Genomic DNA, 20,541 nt, shown 5'->3' with positions numbered 1-20,541 from the left:
GGTAAGTATTTAGTGCATGCAATAACTTTCTCAAATTGTGGGTCAGTGTGGAGATCCGCTGCATCTGCGCTCTGGCGCAGGATGAAAATGCAACCCTTTTTTTTTTTTTTAACATCCAGGAAGACGTAGGTCGGGAGTCGCCAGCAGGAAAACGGATTAACCTGACGTTTGCCCTTCACTGTCCGCTCAGGAACAACATTTACAGTCGAGGCTTTGCATCACATTTTCCTGACGGAATGTCATCTGAAGGTGCTGCGTCACAGGAAGGTAAGCGGCGTCCTCCTCCGTCCTCCTCCGTCCTGCAGCAGGGCGGCTGCAGAACCTCGCCTGTCCCTGAGACAGAGACGGGCCTCTTACAGTTGGATCTGTTCACGGGACTTAAAATTAATGCAGATTTTAAATCCCCACATATATTCATAAAATAACAAAATATAAATCCATATGTATCACTGCTTAAGTCATGTGGCATAAATATTAAAATCTATTTTTCAGTAATGCTTCATGACATTTAGTAAATAAGCTTCACACCCTCCTCATTTCAGCCTATTAAACTTTACTAGCCAAATGTTTTTTGTTTTAAATAAGAAATTACTCGTTAATCTGCTCAATAGAACAGAAATTCAACCATTTCTGCACCATTTGCTTCCCCAACTTCAGCATCAGGCTCTCCTGTTTTGAGATGCTCTCCTAATCGTTACACATCGTGCCATATTGGACTAAGATGTTAGCTTCAGGACTCATAAGTCTTTCAGTTGGTTTATTTGTTTTTACACCTTTTTCCAACAACTGTAACCTCAATGCATTTTACAAAACACTAGTAACATCATTTCTAGGTTATACAGGACCGACTGCATAAACGGTTGATTGCAGCAGTCCTTCAAACTGAGCATGCATTTGGTAACAGTAGAGAGGAAAACTCCCCTTTAGCAGGAACAAAAAACTCCCACAAAACCTGGCTCACCGTTCACAGCCACCAGTCGGGATTTGGGAGAGCTGAGCTGACCCCGCCTGACAAACCACTCAAAAGAAGCACTTAAGCAGGTCAGGAATAACAATCACGGCCTTATCAATTACAAAGACACCAACTGTAACTCGCATGTCTACTCCTTTTGCTTTTATTCAAAATGTCAGTGGACAGACCAGGGCCGGCACAAGCCTCCTTGGGGCCCTAAGTGAAATTTGGTTTTGGGGCCCTCAAGTTCTCTAGTTCTGCTAATAACGTGGACCAGCTGCAATAGATTATTAAATCATTCAAAAACCTGCTGAACTTACTGTTTTAATTATCATACTTTATCAAACGTGCTGTTTTGAAGCCAAAAACACCTCAGAAATATAGAATCAACTCGTTTAAAATTTCAAACTCAGTTTCTCACAAATACAAACATTGTAGCATAAATGTTCGAACCGGTCCGATCCAGGTCGCTATTAACTTTCTATTAGCAGCTCCACTAATCTTTCTCATAAACATTACCAAGACAAAAAAAAAAAATCTTTATCTCGTCTTTATTCTATCCTCTCTCCCTGAAGGGAAAGTAACTTTTTTGCGACATTGTTTTGCTTGCTTATCTTCCACCAGAGCTTTGGGGGTTTGGATGCGCGCTGCGCAGCAGCTCATGTTATCATGCAGCGCAGAACCTACCGCTACTGCATGGAACACTTGTATAATGGCTTTTTAATAGCTATGCAGGATAGGGTATGCGATGCAAGAAAGTATCAACAAAGTTTGTATGTTTCTTTCTTTTTCAGCCAGTGCGCCATCTCTCGAATCAAAGACCGGACCTTTGAGGATTGTACTGCTGGGCAGGACTGGGACGGGCAGAAGCTCCTCGGGAAACACCATCCTGGGTAGACCGGCCTTCTGGGTTGAGTTGTCCCCCGCTTCTATCACCGCAAGGTGCAGGAGGCAGACCGGGACGGCAGGCGGGCGGAGTGTCTCGGTAATCGACACCCCAGGGTTCTTCCATACGGACCTCTCCCCACAGGAAGTTATGGCCGAGGTGGGTCAGAGCGTTAGCTTGTACTCCCCAGGGCCCCACGTGTTTTTGGTGACCCTGCGGCTAGGCAGGTACACCCAGGAGGAGCGAGAGACCTTGGAGTGGATCAAGGCGATGTTTGGGGCTGAGGTATCCAGATACACCATGGTCCTGTTCACCTGGGGCGACCAGCTCAGAGGCAAATCGGTCGAGTCCTTCCTGGACGAAAGTCCGGAGCTGTCTGGGTTCGTCAGCAGCTGCCGTGGGGGGTACCATGTCTTTGACAACAGCAGGCAAGAAGGGACGTCGGAGTGCCCAGAGCAAGTCTTAGACCTTCTGAAAAAGATTGACGAGATTGTTTCAAACAACCAAGGCAGCTGCTACAGCAACGCGTTGTACAAGGAGGCTGAGAGTACAATAAAGGAGGCGTGGGAGAGGATGCTGGAGGAGAGAGGACCCAAACTTCAGCCGTCTCTCAAGGAGACTGAAGGAAAAGAGAACGCAGAACACTTGGAGAGAGCGGGGAAGAGGCAGAGGAGGCCAGGAAGAGAGCCGAAAGGCTGTTCTGGTGCGAGCTGGTGACCGCACTGGGCAGAGGAGCAGCAGAGGGGGCAGGCATCATGGGAAAGGACAAAAGCAAACCAGTGAAGAAGGCGAAGGTGGTGGAGAAGGCGATGGGTCTGGCGGTGTCGCCGCTCTCCATCAAATCAGCTGCGAAAGCGCTGGAAGGAGCGGTGAAAGAAGGCAGCAAGGTGCTGCAGAAACACAAAAAGACTCTGCTGCACTGAGAGACTCACCGACAACAGGTTGGTTTGAGTCTCTGAATCAAGACGGATAACCTTTATTACAAAGACGCGACGTGTTGAAAGGAACAGCGTTCTGTGGATCACGAACACTTTCACCTTAAGAGCACTTGAAAAGACTTGGGAAGTAGTGCGAATGTTTCTTAAAACCAAACACGACCAGATCTTTGTAAAGACAATTCTCGCGTAATAAAAGAAAGAAAATTTGGATTTCTGATTTTTTTGACTAACACTTTAGAAATGAAAATAGAAACGAGAAAGTTTTAGCTAAAGTAAAACACTGCAGCTTCTTTGGCTTTTCATAACACGATATGATTTTAAGCCCTTTTTTTTTTTTTACTCCCTCCCCTCAACAACAAAATTACACAAGACAAGGTAAACAAGAAATACCATAACCGTAACAAACTTGGCAATAGTAAATACAGTAAGTTCTTCAGGGAGTGCTTATGAATACAATCTGTGAGAAAATAAAACATTGGGTTTTCACATGTAGGACTGGACGTTTGGTGATGTTTAGTTTAAAGCTACAGTCTACCTGAGTGCTCGAAACACCAGCTGAAACAATCTAAAAGTTTGTCTTCATGCATTCAACATTCAAACCCGTTAGTACAAAAACCAGGCTGGTTATTTCAAAAGCAGTTTCTGAAAAGGAAATGTTGGGGCAAAAAAATACACGCTCTCCTCGCTGTAATCTGTACAGAACCACGGCGCTCGCCCCCAACGAGCATCTCGCGTCCTATTTGCATCTCGGGAGAAAGCAGGACGACGCATCCGCACCGCGTTGCTGCATACGCACTCATACGTTTATGCACGAACACAGACTTGAAGTACCGGTCAAACAAACAAATAAAACAAACAAAAAAAATAATATTTAATTTTGGTCTACAAATATAAGACCTTTAGTCCCTTTTGCTAAAGTACAGCTACAGGGAAAGGATTCTGCCGCGACGCTGAACTGTGGCAGGCACTGACGGAAAACCTAAACCGGCATCGGCAGGCTCATCTTCCCTCTTCCTCGGAGAACTGCAAAAAAAAGAGAACAACTGTGAGAACGTACTCCATTTTTCCATACAGGCGAATGTACTCGGCGTGCGGCTTCCTCACCCCTCGTGACGTAAAGGTAAAAGAAGTCACAGTAGAAAATGGTCTGAACGACTCCGGACACGATGGCGATCTGGTCATAGAAGCCCTCGGTGTGGTAGCGCCACACCCAGTTGGCTATGTACAGCGCCCTGTAGAGGCCGAGGAAGAACAGGTAGTGGGTGGTGATGGACTCCGCCTCGCCCGTCTTGGTGATCATGAAGAGCTGCGGCATTATGGCAACGGACTCCAGGAAGATGGAGAAGGTCCACAAGATCTGGAGGGAGGATAGAGGAGAGGGACAGATGTCCGTTTCTACCTTCGCCACGTAAAAAAAACAGAAAAGAGTTTCAAGGATCTACGGACTCGCATTCGTTTACCTCGAGTGGAGTGAAGGCGTAGTTCTCCAGGAAGGACAGGCCGATCACCGGAACCAGCAAGAACTCCACTCTGAACGTGTCATTCTCTGAATCGTACGAGTTCCTGAAGCGCATATAGATCAAATACACTGTGGCGTAGGACAGAGCCAGAAACACCACCTGAGAACAGAGTCAAACAACGATCACAGAGACGATCTTCGACTCATCTCTTGCTGCTTTGCACAAAGCTACCTGCTTTGCTTCACCACTACGGAAAAGAGCTGCTCAACTCATTGAATCGCTAACATATGTGGTAGCTGATCATTCAAGTTCCATAAATTAAAACTCTGCGTCAGTCATTTATTAACCCAGTTCCCCAATTGTGGGAAATTGGCCAATACTTGCATAAGGAACCGATCTTCTCTATTGCTCTTATCTACCTCCACAAAGGTCTGAAAATCAGCCACTGTCTTCTTTCGCTCTTCCTCGAGAGTGAAAGAGGACAGTAACGGTGAGCACGTCACGTCTGCATCGGCAACAATAGTCAGCCCACCGTCGCCAACTCAGTCGTTGCATTTAGCAACCTTTTAAACCAAAATAAAATCAGTATCAGCCAAAAACTGGAAATCGGAATCAGCAGGTCAGGCTTCTTAACGATCAGTGATCGGCCAGAGAACTGCAATCATAGTGACGACATTTTCTGAAGCGCTAAATGTTGGGCCGTTCAACGTTTTAGACGTCGTATCGACATGTTGATGGAGACGTATGCGAGTGGGATGTAACTCTTGTAAAGCATGTTGTGTCCATCTTGTCCACCAAACCCACGTATGGACTTTGCTTCACTGCCCCCTCAAGGCTGCAGTCATCCCCATTTCCTATGCGCACTTCAGTCACACTCTTTTTCCATCCACTTAGCTTCACGTCCTTGGAGTCAACGCTCTATAAACGGCCAGCTTCTTCAGTCTCATCGTGTTGAGTGTCTGCTCTTCCCTGTGACGGTGAAGACCGTAACATTTTATTCTCTGTATTTTTTCCATTGGTCTCCTGCAGGTTTTTGTTCAATGAAGACAAATAAATGCTTGGGACACATCACAGTGTGTGCCATGTCTCACGCCGTTCTAATTTATTAAAATGACCCTGCAAATATAGATGTTCACAAAGGGGAAGTTACAAGGAGAACACTGTTACTTTTTTTTCTCCCCCCCACACCTAATATTTGGTAGAAAGCCCATCAGTTCTCCAACATACCTTCATGACTGTGTTGTAGGCTGAGATGTAGACTGTGAACAGGTCAAGGTACCTGGTGGTGAAAACAAGTGCAAACAGCACCTGAGACTTCCCAGAGATGCCTAGGAGAGAGAAGAAAGCTGGATTATGAGCAGCAGTGGGTAATGGTACCTCAGTGCTAATTATTAGCATCAACAGTCGATGCAATTGAGCTGGATGATAACCCCAGCGTGATAAAGTGGGCGGAGCGCTGTGGTTTGTTGACACTGCCACGTCGCCTTTACACGCATACAAGTAAACGCAACTGCAAGCATAACCGTGCAAAAAAAAAATGCAACCATTAAAATCAGTATTTGTGATGATGGCGGGCATGCAAACCATGGTCAAATGAAGCATTTACACTGCAAACACACACACACACAGCGACGCCGTGCAGTTACACAGCAGGAAATCAGATATTTCTGAGGTCGCTCACCGGCACAAGACTTGGACCTCCATATCTTCATCAGCAGGATGAGAATAGCCACCAAATGGGACACGTCACCTGCCAACCGAAAGACGTTCATGCTGTTGCTCGTGAAGTCCTCGCGGGCCTCCAAACTCCCACAACACTGACTTCTGAGTTGTTGACCCACGAAGGGGGAAAAATGAGCTCGGAGCAGATTAAGAGAGGAAAGAACGAGCTAGCAGCGTCGCAGTTGACGGTAGGCGGCTGTTGTTGGCCGCTTGTCTGAAAATATGCGCGTGTAAACAGATACAAATGTTGGTAGTTTCCCGAACAGACTTCTGGGCATGAGAGAGCAATGATGGTTCCAGAGGCGAGCTGAGGGGAGAGGAGGTGACGTGGCTGTCAAGCTAGCCCGATTAGAATCTGGCAGTTACGTCGTTTTCCGTCTGTGCTTTCAAAATAAAAGTGTTCACTCTTGGTTTAGATTTATCCCATGGAAAACAGCCAAGAAAAAAAAGGCATCAGACACGAGTTTCACTCGGAGACGAAAATATAAGTTGTCGCTTGTGGTAATTTCAAGCTAAATTCTCTGTGTGTTTTGTGCAGTGAAAGTGTAAGCTTTTAATTTGGAAGCGCATCGTTTTACACGGATTTCCGGTGTTGCTTTTTCTTACTGCGTGGAACTTAACAATCTAAAAGAAACGGGATTTTAAACCTGTAAATCCTTAATTAAGCAGCAGGTGGCGAGAAGCTGCCGCCAGGAAAATACAGGGACAAAAACATCTCTTATTCAAGCAATCAGATTAAAAACACATTTGGAAAATGACAAACTTTGACAGGTAGTTTTTGTTTTGGTTTGCTTGATTATATTCTAATTTTAAATGTCATGTTTCATGAACTGCAAGTGGAAAAATCACAATTAACAGAAATAAAGATGTTTTTGTGAGTAAATAATCTATATCACGTGTTTCACTTCGTAATAAAGTTCCGGAAATGGACGGACTTTTCAATAATATTCTACTTTATTGAATGGGTCTATAAACGCATTTATAAAATACTTCGTATGTATTTGGAGGACATTTTTAACACCAATTATTGTTTGAAAAAAAAACAGTATGTATGTAACAGTATTATTTTTTTTTTCTGTTTAAACATTTTTGTTCTTGCATTACTTGAAATATCTTGTATATATTTCAAATCTCTTTCTATATAAATAAGGATTTTATTTTATTTTTTTTACAAATGTTTATGTTTTCCCAGACAATTGAAAGCAACACATGTGTTGCAGAGGAAATCCCAGACAGAGCCGACCCATGTGCCATAATAACCGTGATCCAAGCAAAAGGTTATGGGAACTAATCTGACACTCAGGCCTGATTAGAAGCTATTTATACATACGCACAGCATGGTGAGTGTGCCTGACTGGTTGTGTTTTCCTCAGATGATGGCATGTGGGCACGTTGATTCGTCATATTTACATTTTTGCAGAAAACGATCTAGTCAGTTAGCTTTTAAACTTTTTAAGCTGGCTGTGACATTCCCCCTCAAACGCCCCCTCAATGAGGATTGTGGATATGTTTGAAGCTGCCTTGTACAAAACACTCTACAATCAGAAATATAAGCATTTGTAATTATTATAGTGGAATTTTATGCAACGGATCAACACAAAGTTCAGGTTGTGGAAGGGAAAAAAAGCTGCTGTACTAAAAACGCTCAACCATTTCACTCAATCTTCTGGAGTATGTTTCTATCATCTACACATGGGCGTGTCTCAGGACATGGACCACATCTGGTCACTGAAGTGGATGTTCTACAGTCCGGGCCAGAGCCAGAACCAAAGAGCTCCAGCACATTTCGTCAGCTGTTTTTCCTGTTGTATCTGCTGTCAATGGTTGCTAGAAATGACAAACATTTTGTTGTTGATTTACCATCCAGAAACCACCTGGTGCATCCTTGTTGGTTGTGCAGGAGGCACCACCTCTGCTTTTCAAAGATGCCTGGTTGTATAATTGATGTTTGTAGCCTGTTTCAAGGATGTGAGTAAATGTTAAGTTTACAGTAGCAACTTTTTTTTTTTTTTTTTTGCTTTTTTATTAAATTCATGATCTTCAGCAGGAATCTAGCTGAAGTGACACATTTTCTTGTCTTTCCCACTTTGAAGCACGCATAGAAGGCCTCGGTTTTATGTGAAAACATGGAGCCACACACTACTGAGTGAAAGTTTGCAAACACAGCAATCAACTAAAAAAAAAGTTTATTACAAATTATGAGAAAATATTTAGGTCAATTCATTTTACGGAGTTTGCAAGAAGAGATAAGGCTGACAGAGAGCATTTTATCCACAGAAGAAATGCTCTTCTACAATAAAGAATGTTTTTTCTTCCCCCACATCTTTATCAGGGGTGCCAGTAAGTAAGACGGATGCTCAGGCAGGGAGAAAGCACCTGATCGTCTTCTTTTCCTCTCCGTCTCCCCCTCCCATCATGCCCCGCACTGATTGACGCAGCACTTTCAGTCTGTTCTGCGAGTTCACACAGCACAGTGGAGCAGACGGGATTACAATCAGTGAAGGAGGGAGAGGAGGACAATGAAGGATTAAAAAGACAAACACAGCTGGGATGAAATAAGAGATATGCAACAAACGTGAAACTAAAAGAAGAAACTGAAAAACTGGGGGAATAAAGAAAAATTACTTTAAAAAAAAAAAAGGAACATGGGAGCATCGGCGTGAAAAGTGAACGCCTGAACAAGGAGGATAAAACATAACCAAGCAACACAACAACCGTGGGGTGAGTAGAGATTTTGATCAATTCACAGTCTTTATTTTTTGATCATCAGAAGATATGCACATGAGGAAACTTGTGTTTTCCTTCAAATGTCTGCATTTCAGCAAATTGTTCACACTTTATAAGCTCAAGCAGAAGATGTTGGAGTGCCTGGGTTTTGTTCGGAGTGAAGCCGGTGCCTCTGCCACCTTCAGAAAAAGAAAAAGAGAGGAAAGAAAAATTCAGTCTTATCATTAACTAAATCTGAAAAAAAGGGGAAAAGAAATCACTGTTATTATTATTATGAGATAAAAAGTGGTCGAATTTAGAAATGTTTAGAAATGTTAAAAATGACATGAATGAGCAGTTTTTACTGCAAAGAGTTACTGGTCTAAAATCAACAAAATGAACTTAGTTAAGTTGATTGAATCTACATGTTTATTTCAAAAAGGTTTTTTAGCTCTCTAACTGCTCCCAAAAAGGTTGAGAAACATGACATAGACCCACACTGTCACACGAGGGATAAAAACTCAAGAGGAGGAAAGTTTGTTGTCCATAAAAAAAGCAACTAAACAGGTGTTGTTGTTTCCTAAGTTTTTCTGTCCTGGAAAAATGTCTGATAACCTATTTGCATAATTATGATCATACATTAATGTGTCTGAGCTACTGCTGGCCACTGTGCCAAATAAATTAGGAAACATGACACTAATTATTAATGTGCCAATCTCTCTGAGTTCCACTAATTTTAAGAGGAGCAATCGGAGCAACACAAATGGAAAGGCAATTTTCTATTTAAAGCCACTCAGGAAACCTTTGTTCTATAACTTGCCACTAAATGTGTCATGTAATAATTCAAACCTTTTCCAAGACAGTGACTTCATTTCCTCCTTTTAATGACCTGCATAAAGTCTACTTTGCATAATTGCTTCTCTAAATGCCATATGGCAGCAATGCCCCCATCAGGGCATGAAACTCTGCTGTCCATACTGTGAGAGTCATGCTTTTGTCTTTTCTTTTCTTTTTTTTTTTTGGAAACCAGATGTCCACTTCTGTCACCAAGTACTTTAGTGTTTTTGACAAACCAAAAAAGAATATTTAGTTGAAAAACCTCTACACTGGTAGGAAGTTCTCCATCTTTAAGGTCTTTAAGGAATTCTAATGGCTGTTTTTTATTTATTTTATTAAATTTTTTTGTTGTGCAAATTTTTGTTTACAAAAGTTCAGATTGCACGAATGCTGTTTATTGACGTCAACCTTTTAAGCCTTGTCCCAGATTTTTGATCGGACTGAGGCCTGGACATTGACTGAGCCATTTAAACACATGATTAAAAATGTCAACCTGGTATAATAATTCCTTAGAGACTTGCTTCTGTGACCACAGTAAAAGATGGCTGTGGAAAGGGTTCCTTTAAGCGCGCTGAATACAATACATGCCACACTTTTCAAATTTATGCGTGTTAGAAAAATTAAAACAATCCTTCAATCCTTTTCTTCTCATTACAGCATTACGTACCATTTAGTGTTGGCTCGACACAACAAATCCCGATTTTAAAACACAATTATAGTGAAATGTGAGACGCTATAAGAAAAACGTGAAATGTTTGTTTGTGGGGGTTTTTCTTTTAGCTTAAATTTCATCTAAATGCAAAACTGATCTGAACTTCATTGAAGAATGTTAAATGTTACACGCGTGCTGCTGCTTTACCCCATCTACATTTTGCAAACCACAAAGAGACGTCCCCCAGAGCGAGGCGCTGTGAGGAGATAATCCTGTCTTCACTCTGTTTGTGCAGAAGACAAGGTCAAAGGAGTTCACAGAGCCTTGGTATATTTGATATGATTGGATCAAAATGAAATCTAAATCCAGATTTTAGTTCACTGATTGAAATACCCGGGCAAGCCTGCAAGGAGACGCGGAAACCCAGCATCCGACAAAAAGTCGAATGTTGCAACTAGCAATCACGCGACTGCAAGTTGCAATCACCTAGCAATTCCTTACAATTCCACTTAATTGTGGGTTTTCTCCCATTGAAGTGGATTCCTATAGAAGAATGTCAACCAGACCAATCAGAAAACAGAAGAAGTTGTGAATGATGACGGCGTTTTTCTGTGCTGTTTTAATATTGTAGTCTGCTGTAGTTTATCAGTGACAGTGGAGGAAGGAATCGAGGCAGTTCAGTCCGCGTTGGCCATGCTTTCAAGTATTGATAACAATAAGAGGTGTGTTGTTTGGCTTGGGCCTTTTATTTTCGCAGTGGAGGGCGGTTGTTTTCATCTTAAGCTTCATAGTGTCAAGCTGGAGCATTACATACGTCACGGACAAATGTTAGTGACTGAGTGAAGTTTCAAACTTCAACAGAGGAACAAACGTTTCCCAATAACCAACCTACAACCAGACCCTCTTTACAAAGCAAAGTGCAGAACAAGGAGCTGGTTTTCACCAAGCTCCATTGCAGCTATTCTGATTCTGAATCTCATTCACATTTTGCTTTTGTTTAGGTTCCTAAGCTCTTTGGTGGCTCTTCAGATGCACCACATCAGCCACGGAGACCTAAAGTCTGGGGGCACAGTGCAGTCTGTCGTCCCACCGCGGCCCATTCACAGCAATGACAGGTGCCATGGGAAGTAGATCCAACAGGTGCATAGCCTCCATCCGGCCACAAATGGTCTCCACCTTTAGGCTTTGTTTGACTGACTGTATATTGTTTTTAGTTGTCATTAACTTTTCTCACATCGTACTGTGAGAATACAGCAGGCTTGTTAATATGGCTTGGCCGGGTGATTCAGCCCCAGCTCAGGGGTATTTACAGCAAGAGGATCTTCAGAAAGGCCAAGGCCACCCTAAATTGTCCTGCATGTAGAAAGGCAGAGATCTACAACAGTTACTTAGCTGAAACAGATTCACAGTGTTAACACAGAAAGTTCAGCATAACTGGGTCTAAAATGTTCTAAACTCACGAGATTCGATTGCTTACGTCTTCTGTCTCAGGATTTTGTAAGGATGGGCCAACCGAGTATTCATTGACTTTGCAAATGGAGTATTTCCCCAACTGCATCGATTACGTGTCAGTGGGTAAATAGATGAACCACTGGGAGTTTTGCCATTTACCTACATATGGAAGTGACATACAAACGCGTCACTCTCAAAATAGGTTGTCAGACTGACACTGATTCGAATCTAATCCTGTAATCTGATGACAGCAATCCGTCTCAGATCGCTAAACTGAACTCACCTTCCCAGGAGGTAATCCTCCCAGAGAGACAGCTTACTTTGGATGAGCCACTCTGTTGAACAGTAATTTGGCAAATTTGAGTGGATTGTGTTTAACTGAGAGATTTGACTGTGTGACATGTGGCATGTTTCCATGCATGTTGCTGCGAGATTCTCTATGTTTCCTAAAAGCCTCGATCTTTCGCTCAAAGATCAAGGCAAACAATTCTGCCTTGTACTTGTACTTTTGAATAAGTGTGACGCTCTTTTGTAGGATTTTTCTATGCGACTTTAACCTCACAGTCGCAAAGCATACATACCTTTGCACCAAAAATATCTTCCTGATGTTTTCAGCTCTTTCATGGTATTATTCTGTTTTCAGCAAATGCCAGGATAAGTGAAATGGGTTTATGCATTAATCTGTAACATACAATGTAGATGAAATATTTACGCACCCTCAACATGGGGAATGGATGTCCTATTAGTTTTGAGTTTCTAATGATAAATTTGGGCCATTAATTTTCAATTGTATGAGTTTATTATGAGCATACGTTTAATGAAAAAAAAACAAAAAACATAATAAATTCAAACTCCTGCTTTTCTTTTTCTTTCAAATGGACTCAAGGGAATCCTCAAAGGCCCCAAAAGAAAGCAACATTCATGCAGATGCTTGAGTGTACTCTAATTTTGTAATCGTTAAATAGGACATTATTATTATATTTTATCTATACATATAAAATATTTAATGTTAATCCTTTGACAGGTACAGCATTGTGTCAGACATCATACCGGAGGAGGAGCTGCAGAAGATTTCTAGCCTAGAGCTCTACAACGGTCACGGTTCTGCCAAGGTGAAGGAGCAGAGCGACGCAGAGAGAGAGGACGGCAGAAGGAGGCCCGGCGCCTCCACGGTCGTGTCCGGCTCCAGCGGACAAAGAGGCATGAACAACTACAACGGAAAGGTCCTGACGAGGGGCTCCAGCCAAGTCCGGAGCCGTTTTGTGAAGAAGAATGGGCAATGCAATGTGGTGTTCACTAACATGGAAGACAGGAGTCAGCGCTACCTTGCCGACATCTTCACCACCTGCGTGGACATCCGCTGGAGATACCTACTGCTTATATTCTGCACCAGCTTCCTGATCTCATGGCTGATCTTTGGTGTGATCTTTTACAGTGTCGCCCTTGCACACGGTGACTTTGATGAGCCCACTAATCAGAAATCTAATGTGTTGGTGGCAGGAATGTACGGAGCCTCCTCTGGGCACACAGTCGGGGGGCAGACACAAAGGATGCCCTGCATACTGCATGTTCAAGGCTTTGTTGGGGCACTCCTCTTCTCCATGGAGACCCAGACTACCATTGGCTACGGCTGGCGCTGTGTTACAGAGGAGTGTCCTCTGGCTGTGTTGACAGTGGTTATACAGTCTATTGTTGGTTGCATCATTGACTCCTTCATGATTGGCACCATTATGGCGAAGATGGCACGGCCAAAGAAAAGGAACCAGACACTGATGTTCTCCAAGAACGCCGTCATTGCTCTTCGCGATGGAAAACTGTGCCTGATGTGGCGGGTGGGCAACCTGCGGAGGAGCCACATTGTGGAAGCTCACGTCCGTGCGCAGCTCATACGATCGTACGTCACAGCTGAGGGTGAGTTCATCCCTTTGGAACAGATGGACCTCAATGTGGGCTACGACGAAGGCACGGACAGGCTGTTTTTAGTGTCTCCGCTGGTCATAGTCCATGAGATAGACAAGGATAGCCCCTTGTACACCTTGAGCCGAGCTGATCTGGAAGCAGACGACTTTGAGATTGTTGTGATCTTGGAGGGGATGGTGGAGGCCACAGCCATGACCACGCAGTTCCGTAGTTCTTACCTTGCGAGAGAAATCTTCTGGGGTCACAGGTTTGAGCCGGTGATCTATGAGGACCGGGACCGCTACAAGGTAGACTACGCACGATTCCACAATACCTATGAGGTCACGTCAACGCCCCATCTCAGCGCAAAAGAGCTCGATGAAGCAGCGAGCCGAGCATCCTCCACTGCATCTCCTGCATCAGCACATAGGTCTGCACTAGACTTGATCCCGCGGTCTCTCAACGCCTTCTGCTATGAGAACGAGGTCGCACTGAGCTGTGCGGAGGAGGAAGAGGAAGACATATTTGACTCCACACAGATGGTAGGGAAGGACAGAGCAGAAGAGAGGAGGACTTCTGTTGACTTTCAAAGTATGTTTCACGATACAGCAACCGTAACCTCAGGCAGTCACAATGTCATGTGTGTTCTGGACATGGACAATAACCAGATGGAGTTTGACATCCTACAGACTGCGATTCCTCTTGATCCAGTCAGCTATAAGAGTGAGCAAGAGGCCTAACGAGTGGATGCTTAGGTTGTTTGTCTAGAAAGTTTGATGTCTGTTCAGCTTACATCAGCAAGAACAAGAGCTGAACCTCATTTTGCCTTTCTCTCTTTCTTTCTTTTGTTATTGTTATTGTCTTTTCACATATTGTGTTTTTCCAAGACTGCAATGCTTGGAAGGCCATAGTGGGCAAGGAGACTGATTCAGCATGTGAACAAAATATCTTTGATGAACATTTGACTTTATTAACCTGTGAGTTCATAACCAAATGAAAGCACAAGCATGTTAAGACCAAGAATTTAAAGTATACTTTAGAATGTCTGTATATTTTGTACGGTTTGAAATTACCTTTGTATAAAAAACTTTATTTGAAATGTAACTTAAAGATTTTAGAAGAAAGCAACTGATTTAGTTAAAATTTCTCTGTCTTGTACTGAAAAGCTTACAATTTCAGGGGGAGGTTCTGAGTACATCCCTGATGCAACTTAGCCATTTAAGGACATTCTCTAAGTGTAGCAGATGTGTTTATTTGCATTTCTCAAATCAACCTTTCAGGTTGTTCTTCAGTGGAGTTGTGTGGAATAATTACGACCAGTCACAATTTAACCTGGAGCAGCAGTCAGAGTGATCTGAGGAGCTCAGATGTTCTCATGTGAGAATCAAGCTAACAGAAACTCAGATATTAGCTAGCTGAAGCAATGCTACATTAAAATGACACACCAGTTCAGATGGATACAATACTTAGATATTCTTCAGTTTTGTTTTTAAAATTCTCTTGCAAATTTTTGACATTGATTATCCAGTTAGCCTCACATCTGCCAACCCGGGCCTCAACATCCAATATGGCTGCCATGTGTTTCACGCATGGCGATTGTTGCAATAGTAAAAAGTCAGTTTGCTCTTTTTCTCTCTTGCAATTTGTTGTCAGTAAGTCACTTACTATTCTTAGCGCTGTACATATTCTGCTGTTGAACACTTTGTTGCAGTGTTTGTCATTGCTTGTATTGCTAATAGCAGTTAGCGTCAAATAGGAATTATTATTGTAAAGCATTAAAAATATCTTTGTAATATTTTGTATGTGCTCAGTATCAAAACTATTGAATCTACAAACTCCTCTGACTGTTGTCTAGTGTAGGAAAGTTAATGACGGCTGCTAGCTACTCCACGGTGCCCCACAAAAACACAAGTAAACAAACTTCACATCTAAGATAGCTTTATTTATTGCCTGTTATTTGCAAAGATTTGCATTTCAAATGTTCAAAGCTCAAATTGACATTTATGTAATATAAAATGCAAATTAGATTTCAGATTCTATAAAGACGGAAACAAATTCATTTGCTAGGATTGAAAATGATCAAAGTTGGTTGACTATTCGCTTGGTTGCAGATGTAATTATGTTTTTCCGGCTTTGTTTCTAGTGAAGGTGTGATGAGAGAAACAACGCTGAGAAGTGGCTTTAAGTTGTATTTGTGCTGTTGCTGTTTGCCAAACGTCTGGAGTTTGGAAGTGAAAGGCGGAGGAGTGCCTCTGATCCCATATGTAGTTACTGTGGAGAACAGGGCAGTTTAAGTGTACTTGAAGTCTGTTACGGCAGGCGGGGGTGAAAGGTCGCAATGAAGCCCAAACAGGAAACAAAAGGGATGAAGGCTGCTAGTACAGTCATCAGAGATGTTCAGCATGTCGCTGGATTTGCACAGAGAGGATTAATTCAAGAGTAACTGAATGTCATGGGAAGTGCTTCGGTCCGAGTTGGTGCAATGATTGTATAATAGATTATATTACAGGACGACAACTCTTCTTAAAAGGACAGGATGTCCAGAGGTTTGGATGCTATATATGATCTACAGCTGATTTTAGGAACTTTGTGTATAAACGATTGTTTGTTGAGGATCAGAAGCCATTCAAACCAAGACAGCTGATTTGCTTTTGAAAACGTAAACAAAAACAAAATTATAAAGAAAAAAAAATCATCAATACAAAGTTGGAAAAGAAAAACAAAACATGAAAGAAGTTACATTTGACATTTTGATCATTTCAGGGTGTCTTCACAAGCAACTCATTAAACTACAAAAATATTTGAAATTGAGTTTTCCCATTTGTATGGAAGCCAGCATAGGCTAGCCGTTATGTGGGGGAGAAAAAAAATAGATCACCTTATGAAAGAACTGTTGGAATAATGTTCTGTGAACAGATAAGTATGAAATGAACTATTTGAACACAAGCAGTGGATGTTAACCAAATGTAGAAACTTCACACCAACTGTGAAGCACAGAGGTGGAAGAGTCATGGTTTGGGGGTCATTTGCAGTGGCAGGATACGGTCTTGCAGAATCCACCGGGTCTTCCAACATCTGTGAAAAAATGAAAAGTGAAACAGAAGTGTGGCATAAAAATGACAAAAAATTAACCTTAATCAAAGGAGTTAAGGCAATGGGAAGTAAAAACCCAGGCATTGAGATTATTAAAATACTGTGGAGTATTGACAGGGTGTCCTAACTTTTTGTTTCTCTAGAAAATATAATCTCTTCCTTTTTGCAGGTAAATTCCCTTGAAATTATGCTGATTTGTAAACAGTTCCCTGAAAATGTACTGTACCCAGTCACTGTGGTAATCCTAAAATTCAAATTACTTTCCCGTTCCATGTGACTTTTTTTTTTCTGCTTTAAAGGCAAAATGTTGTTTTAAATGATCAAGTTTGTGTTCACACGTGCAGCAAGCAAACGTAGCAGTGCCGCTTTACAAGAGACAGTCTGTAAATTGTAATCTCAAAGAACTGATTTTAATCCTTTTCAGAATTGTAACCACATTTTTTCTTGTCTTTATACCAATTGTATGTCCTTGTATTGATGGAAGGAAAGCATCATCACCCAAATCTGAGCAAAAGATCTGAACAGAATATATTTTTATAAATGTCTGAAGTTTAAATTTAAGAATCCAAAAAAAAACTTTAAGCAGAAATATTTATCCATAAATTGAATAGGCCAGTCAAAAGTTGTTTTTCTTTTTTATAAATGACAGACCTAAGTTTATCAGTCTGTATGCCTGTATTTATTTATTTTATCTTTCATATTTTGAACTACATTCTTTATTGACTGTAAAACCAAATTAGCAAAAGAAGAAGAAACAGGTTTAAAAAAAATTTTCCACCGCTTGTGTCGCCCTCCTAGGGTGGCGCCCAGAGTGGTGAGCCATATCCCATACATCAGAACCACTTCTGTTGATTTTTATAACTTGATTATGTGTTTAACTTTCTGCTTCCATAAGAAGAACTCTAGAAAATTACAACAACAAAAAAAAAGTATGCTGTTTTGAGCTGTATTACTTGACATGTGCACAATGGAAATGCATATTTAGAAAAACAAAAACAAAGAAGAAAAGGAAAATTATATATTTTTTATCTACTTTGCTACCAGGTTCTTCCTGAAATGTAAAGTAAGCAGATTTTTTTTTCTTCGCTATTCCTGTTATTTCAATTCCAGTCTCTTCTTGCGGAGAACGTGGAGCATGACTGAAAGAAATGTATTTTATTAATTTATTTTAGGAACACCTGAAATACAGAGCACTTTACTTTCCCTTGTTCATCGTTGACGTTGTTAATAAATGTCTATCTTATCCTATCGCCTTGTTCTTTTCCCAATGAGTTTTGTTGAGATTTTTATGCTATATCCAACTCCAGCCACTAGATGTCTCTGTGGCCGTTTTAACACCCAGAGAAAGATGAACAGAAATTTAAAACCGGTTGGAGAAAATACTATAAAGCACTTCTTTATCTACACACTTTTCATTTAAAAAGTATTGCAGACTAAATTTTCAACAGCTCCCTTTTCCTTTGCATAATAAAACACTAATGTTCATTTAGACAACAGTTTATTACCTAACGAGAAAATAAGAGACTGGAAGGAGAAATGAAGCAATGAAGGAAAGAAGTAAGAAGGGGAAGGTAACATGGACGAGGTGAAAACCACGTCTAATTTTGCTTCCACTTCACCAAAACACAAAGAAACTCAAACTCTTTAAACCACTGAGGGCGACATTTAGTGGGACATTTTTATTGAAGTAAAGACATCTGCTTTGTTCCTGATTTCTGAACAGTAAACATTTTCACCCCACTAAATACAAGTTTGTACTCATGCATAGTTAGAACTGAGATTTTCTCTTGATGAACTTGGCAGATGTTACTGGCATTTCTAACTAACTGTTTAGGTTTGATTTCAGCTCTTGGGTAAAAATGCAGTATTACATTTTTGTTTTTTCCCTCCTCCCATTTAGTCTTAGCCTGTTTCAACCGGTCAGAGCATCTTCCTTACTCTGCAAACAATAGAGAATGTTTTCTGTTTATGTTCAGACAGTGCTCTCTGCTGGAAACGCATACAATTACAGTGAAGACTTTATTTATCTAAATCACTTTAATTAAAATTTAATTAATTTTAATGTAATAAAATTAAATTAATTAGAATTGCTCAAACTTTGAGGAAACTTGAGAAGAATTTCCTCACAAATACCCAGTTCTGACAATGTGGAAAAATGTTTTAGACATTTTAGCAAATTTACTGAAAAAAACCCAACAAAAATAGAGAACCAAAAAAGTCACATCTACGTAGGTACTACTGAGACTTAAAGGGAAAATATTATGTAAAATCAGGTTTTACATAATACTTCGTGTTTTAATGTTATCCCATCATCTAAAACAATCCTTTAGTTTTGCTTTGATGCATTTATGCGTATTTGAGAAATCCTTGAATCTCCATTCAGGTGGATTCTGTGGTGGACTTGGCGCCGCTTCCTCCTCCAACGCGACTCCCCCACTCAGCTCCTTCAGACTAGCCAGCAGCAATTAGCAACCACCTACTGAGCTCATGGTACGAGCTTCTTCTCAGCTGGTAAAAACGTTGCTAAAGGGTTAATAATAGAGGAGCCATTAATAATAAAGGGTTAATAATAGAGTAGCCATTAATAATAAAGGGTTAATAATAGAGTAGCCATTAATAATAAAGGGTTAATAATAGAGGAGCCATGTTATGGTGACTTCCTGAAGAGTCAGAGGCCCAATTTCAAGATGTTAAATTGTGAAATCAAATTTCTTTTAAGTCATATTTGACATATATCAATATGTAGTATTTTTATAACAACTGAAAGTCACATAATTACTTGTGCTACATAAAATGGCACTATTCCTAGAAAATACAAAAAACCGTCCCTTTAAAATTTTTGCATACTGTGTTGCCATGCCGACATGGATCCCAACACACATCCTCAACGTTTTCACTGTGAGATTATCTTCGTATAATAAAATACAAACTTCACCACAAGAAATAATGCAGGTCGGCTCTGAAAGCTCAACCTCTGAATCTTCTTCCGACAAAGAAAGTTTTGCTCCGAGTCGTCATGAAGGTCCAGTCCTGATCTTTCTTTAATTAAGCATCTTTATTCAGTCAGTCTCAGGATGTTTCCATCAGAACTGTTAGTCCTATTTAGTCTATTTACTGAACTATAAACTCTCAAACAACCAGAAAAGGATTTTCTTATTCTGGTGGACGAACATGAGGATAGAGGGGCCAACAGCTCAGCAACCTTGGGCCTCGAGGCTATCCGCTTTTCATTAGCGAGTCAGTGAGTGAGTGAAGGACTGTGATCGGCGGAAGGGTAAAATACAAGAGGCCAATCTGGACCACGTTGGCTATTAGGGTGATTTGGGGGCTCCTGCTGACTCCTATTGTGCATTGTCCCCGACGTGAGCAAGTGGTGCCTGACAATGAGCCTTTGTGCGAGACGTTTAAATTCCTGCTAGCATGCTAATTATGGGATGTGCGTGTTTCTGTCTGTGCCTGTGAGAATCCACCAAGTCCTGGTATTTTCCATCTGTCTCGTTTCAAATCATTTCAATTCCTCTCGCGAAATTTACACTCCTTCCAATTCACCTTTCTCCTCCCCATCTTTCCCCGAAGCGCTGAGGCCTCACTGCTTTCTCTGTCACTGGCTGACCTCTTCGGTAGCTGCTTCCTGTTCTCACAACTTTGCCCCCCCATTCATACCATCATGGACAATGATTTTTGAACAGCATGCTCGTCAAAAGCTAGAGTACTCTTGAACAACTCACAATGATTTCTCATTTTTTATGCACTGCTAACTCTACGAGTATTTTGTGATTGTATGTCTTCTTTAAAAGTACTATTTCTTTTACTCAAAACTTGCTATATTAGGCATTTTCACACCAACACCCACATATTTGCTATTTTCTAAACCAAATGACATGACGAGATAGTGACTTAGAAAGACAAAATGATCAGTCCGAGTCCCTGAAAGAAGCCTCTGG

The 20,541-nt window shown here is 41.3% G+C and overlaps 2 protein-coding genes and 1 pseudogene across 2 annotated transcripts; 2 read left to right on the top strand and 1 right to left on the bottom strand.

Annotated features, from left to right (window-relative positions):
- The first annotated feature begins 99 nt into the window (after window positions 1–99).
- LOC129363851 (GTPase IMAP family member 7-like) lies at window positions 100–2,984 on the top strand (annotated as a pseudogene).
- Window positions 2,985–3,091: 107 nt separating this feature from the next.
- kdelr3 (KDEL endoplasmic reticulum protein retention receptor 3) lies at window positions 3,092–6,290 on the bottom strand. The gene is made up of 5 exons (XM_055036169.1): window positions 5,918–6,290; window positions 5,464–5,564; window positions 4,237–4,395; window positions 3,881–4,133; window positions 3,092–3,799 (listed from the first exon to the last, which is right to left on the bottom strand). Exons 1-5 carry the CDS (start codon window positions 6,006–6,008, stop codon window positions 3,756–3,758), a joined length of 648 nt encoding a protein of 215 aa, XP_054892144.1. The 5' UTR covers window positions 6,009–6,290; the 3' UTR covers window positions 3,092–3,755.
- Window positions 6,291–8,591: 2,301 nt separating this feature from the next.
- kcnj4 (potassium inwardly rectifying channel subfamily J member 4) lies at window positions 8,592–14,668 on the top strand. Its single transcript, XM_055036157.1, has 3 exons — window positions 8,592–8,679; window positions 11,155–11,293; window positions 12,630–14,668. The coding sequence occupies exons 2-3, from the start codon at window positions 11,262–11,264 to the stop codon at window positions 14,242–14,244; spliced, it is 1,647 nt and encodes a 548-aa protein (XP_054892132.1). The 5' UTR covers window positions 8,592–8,679; window positions 11,155–11,261; the 3' UTR covers window positions 14,245–14,668.
- The last annotated feature ends 5,873 nt before the right edge of the window (window positions 14,669–20,541 follow it).

The sequence above is a fragment of the Poeciliopsis prolifica genome, unplaced genomic scaffold, assembly GCF_027474105.1.
Source record: "Poeciliopsis prolifica strain line A6 unplaced genomic scaffold, Auburn_PproV2 SCAFFOLD010, whole genome shotgun sequence".
NCBI lineage: Eukaryota > Metazoa > Chordata > Actinopteri > Cyprinodontiformes > Poeciliidae > Poeciliopsis > Poeciliopsis prolifica.
The sequence above is the reverse complement of the archived record's forward strand: the minus strand, read 5'-3'. Positions and strand labels throughout refer to the sequence as shown.

Bases quoted from the DNA above. Each gene is read 5' to 3' on its own strand.
- kdelr3 (XM_055036169.1), bottom strand. From the start codon at position 6,008: ATGAACGTCTTTCGGTTGGCAGGTGACGTGTCCCATTTGGTGGCTATT. The intron at 5,565-5,917 runs GTGAGCGACCTC...TCTCTCTCCTAG, and splicing joins GAGGTCCAAGTCTTGTGCCG to GCATCTCTGGGAAGTCTCAG. The intron at 4,396-5,463 runs GTATGTTGGAGA...CTCTGTTCTCAG, and splicing joins CCTACAACACAGTCATGAAG to GTGGTGTTTCTGGCTCTGTC.
- kcnj4 (XM_055036157.1), top strand. From the start codon at position 11,262: ATGACAGGTGCCATGGGAAGTAGATCCAACAG. The intron at 11,294-12,629 runs GTGCATAGCCTC...ATCCTTTGACAG, and splicing joins ATGGGAAGTAGATCCAACAG to GTACAGCATTGTGTCAGACA.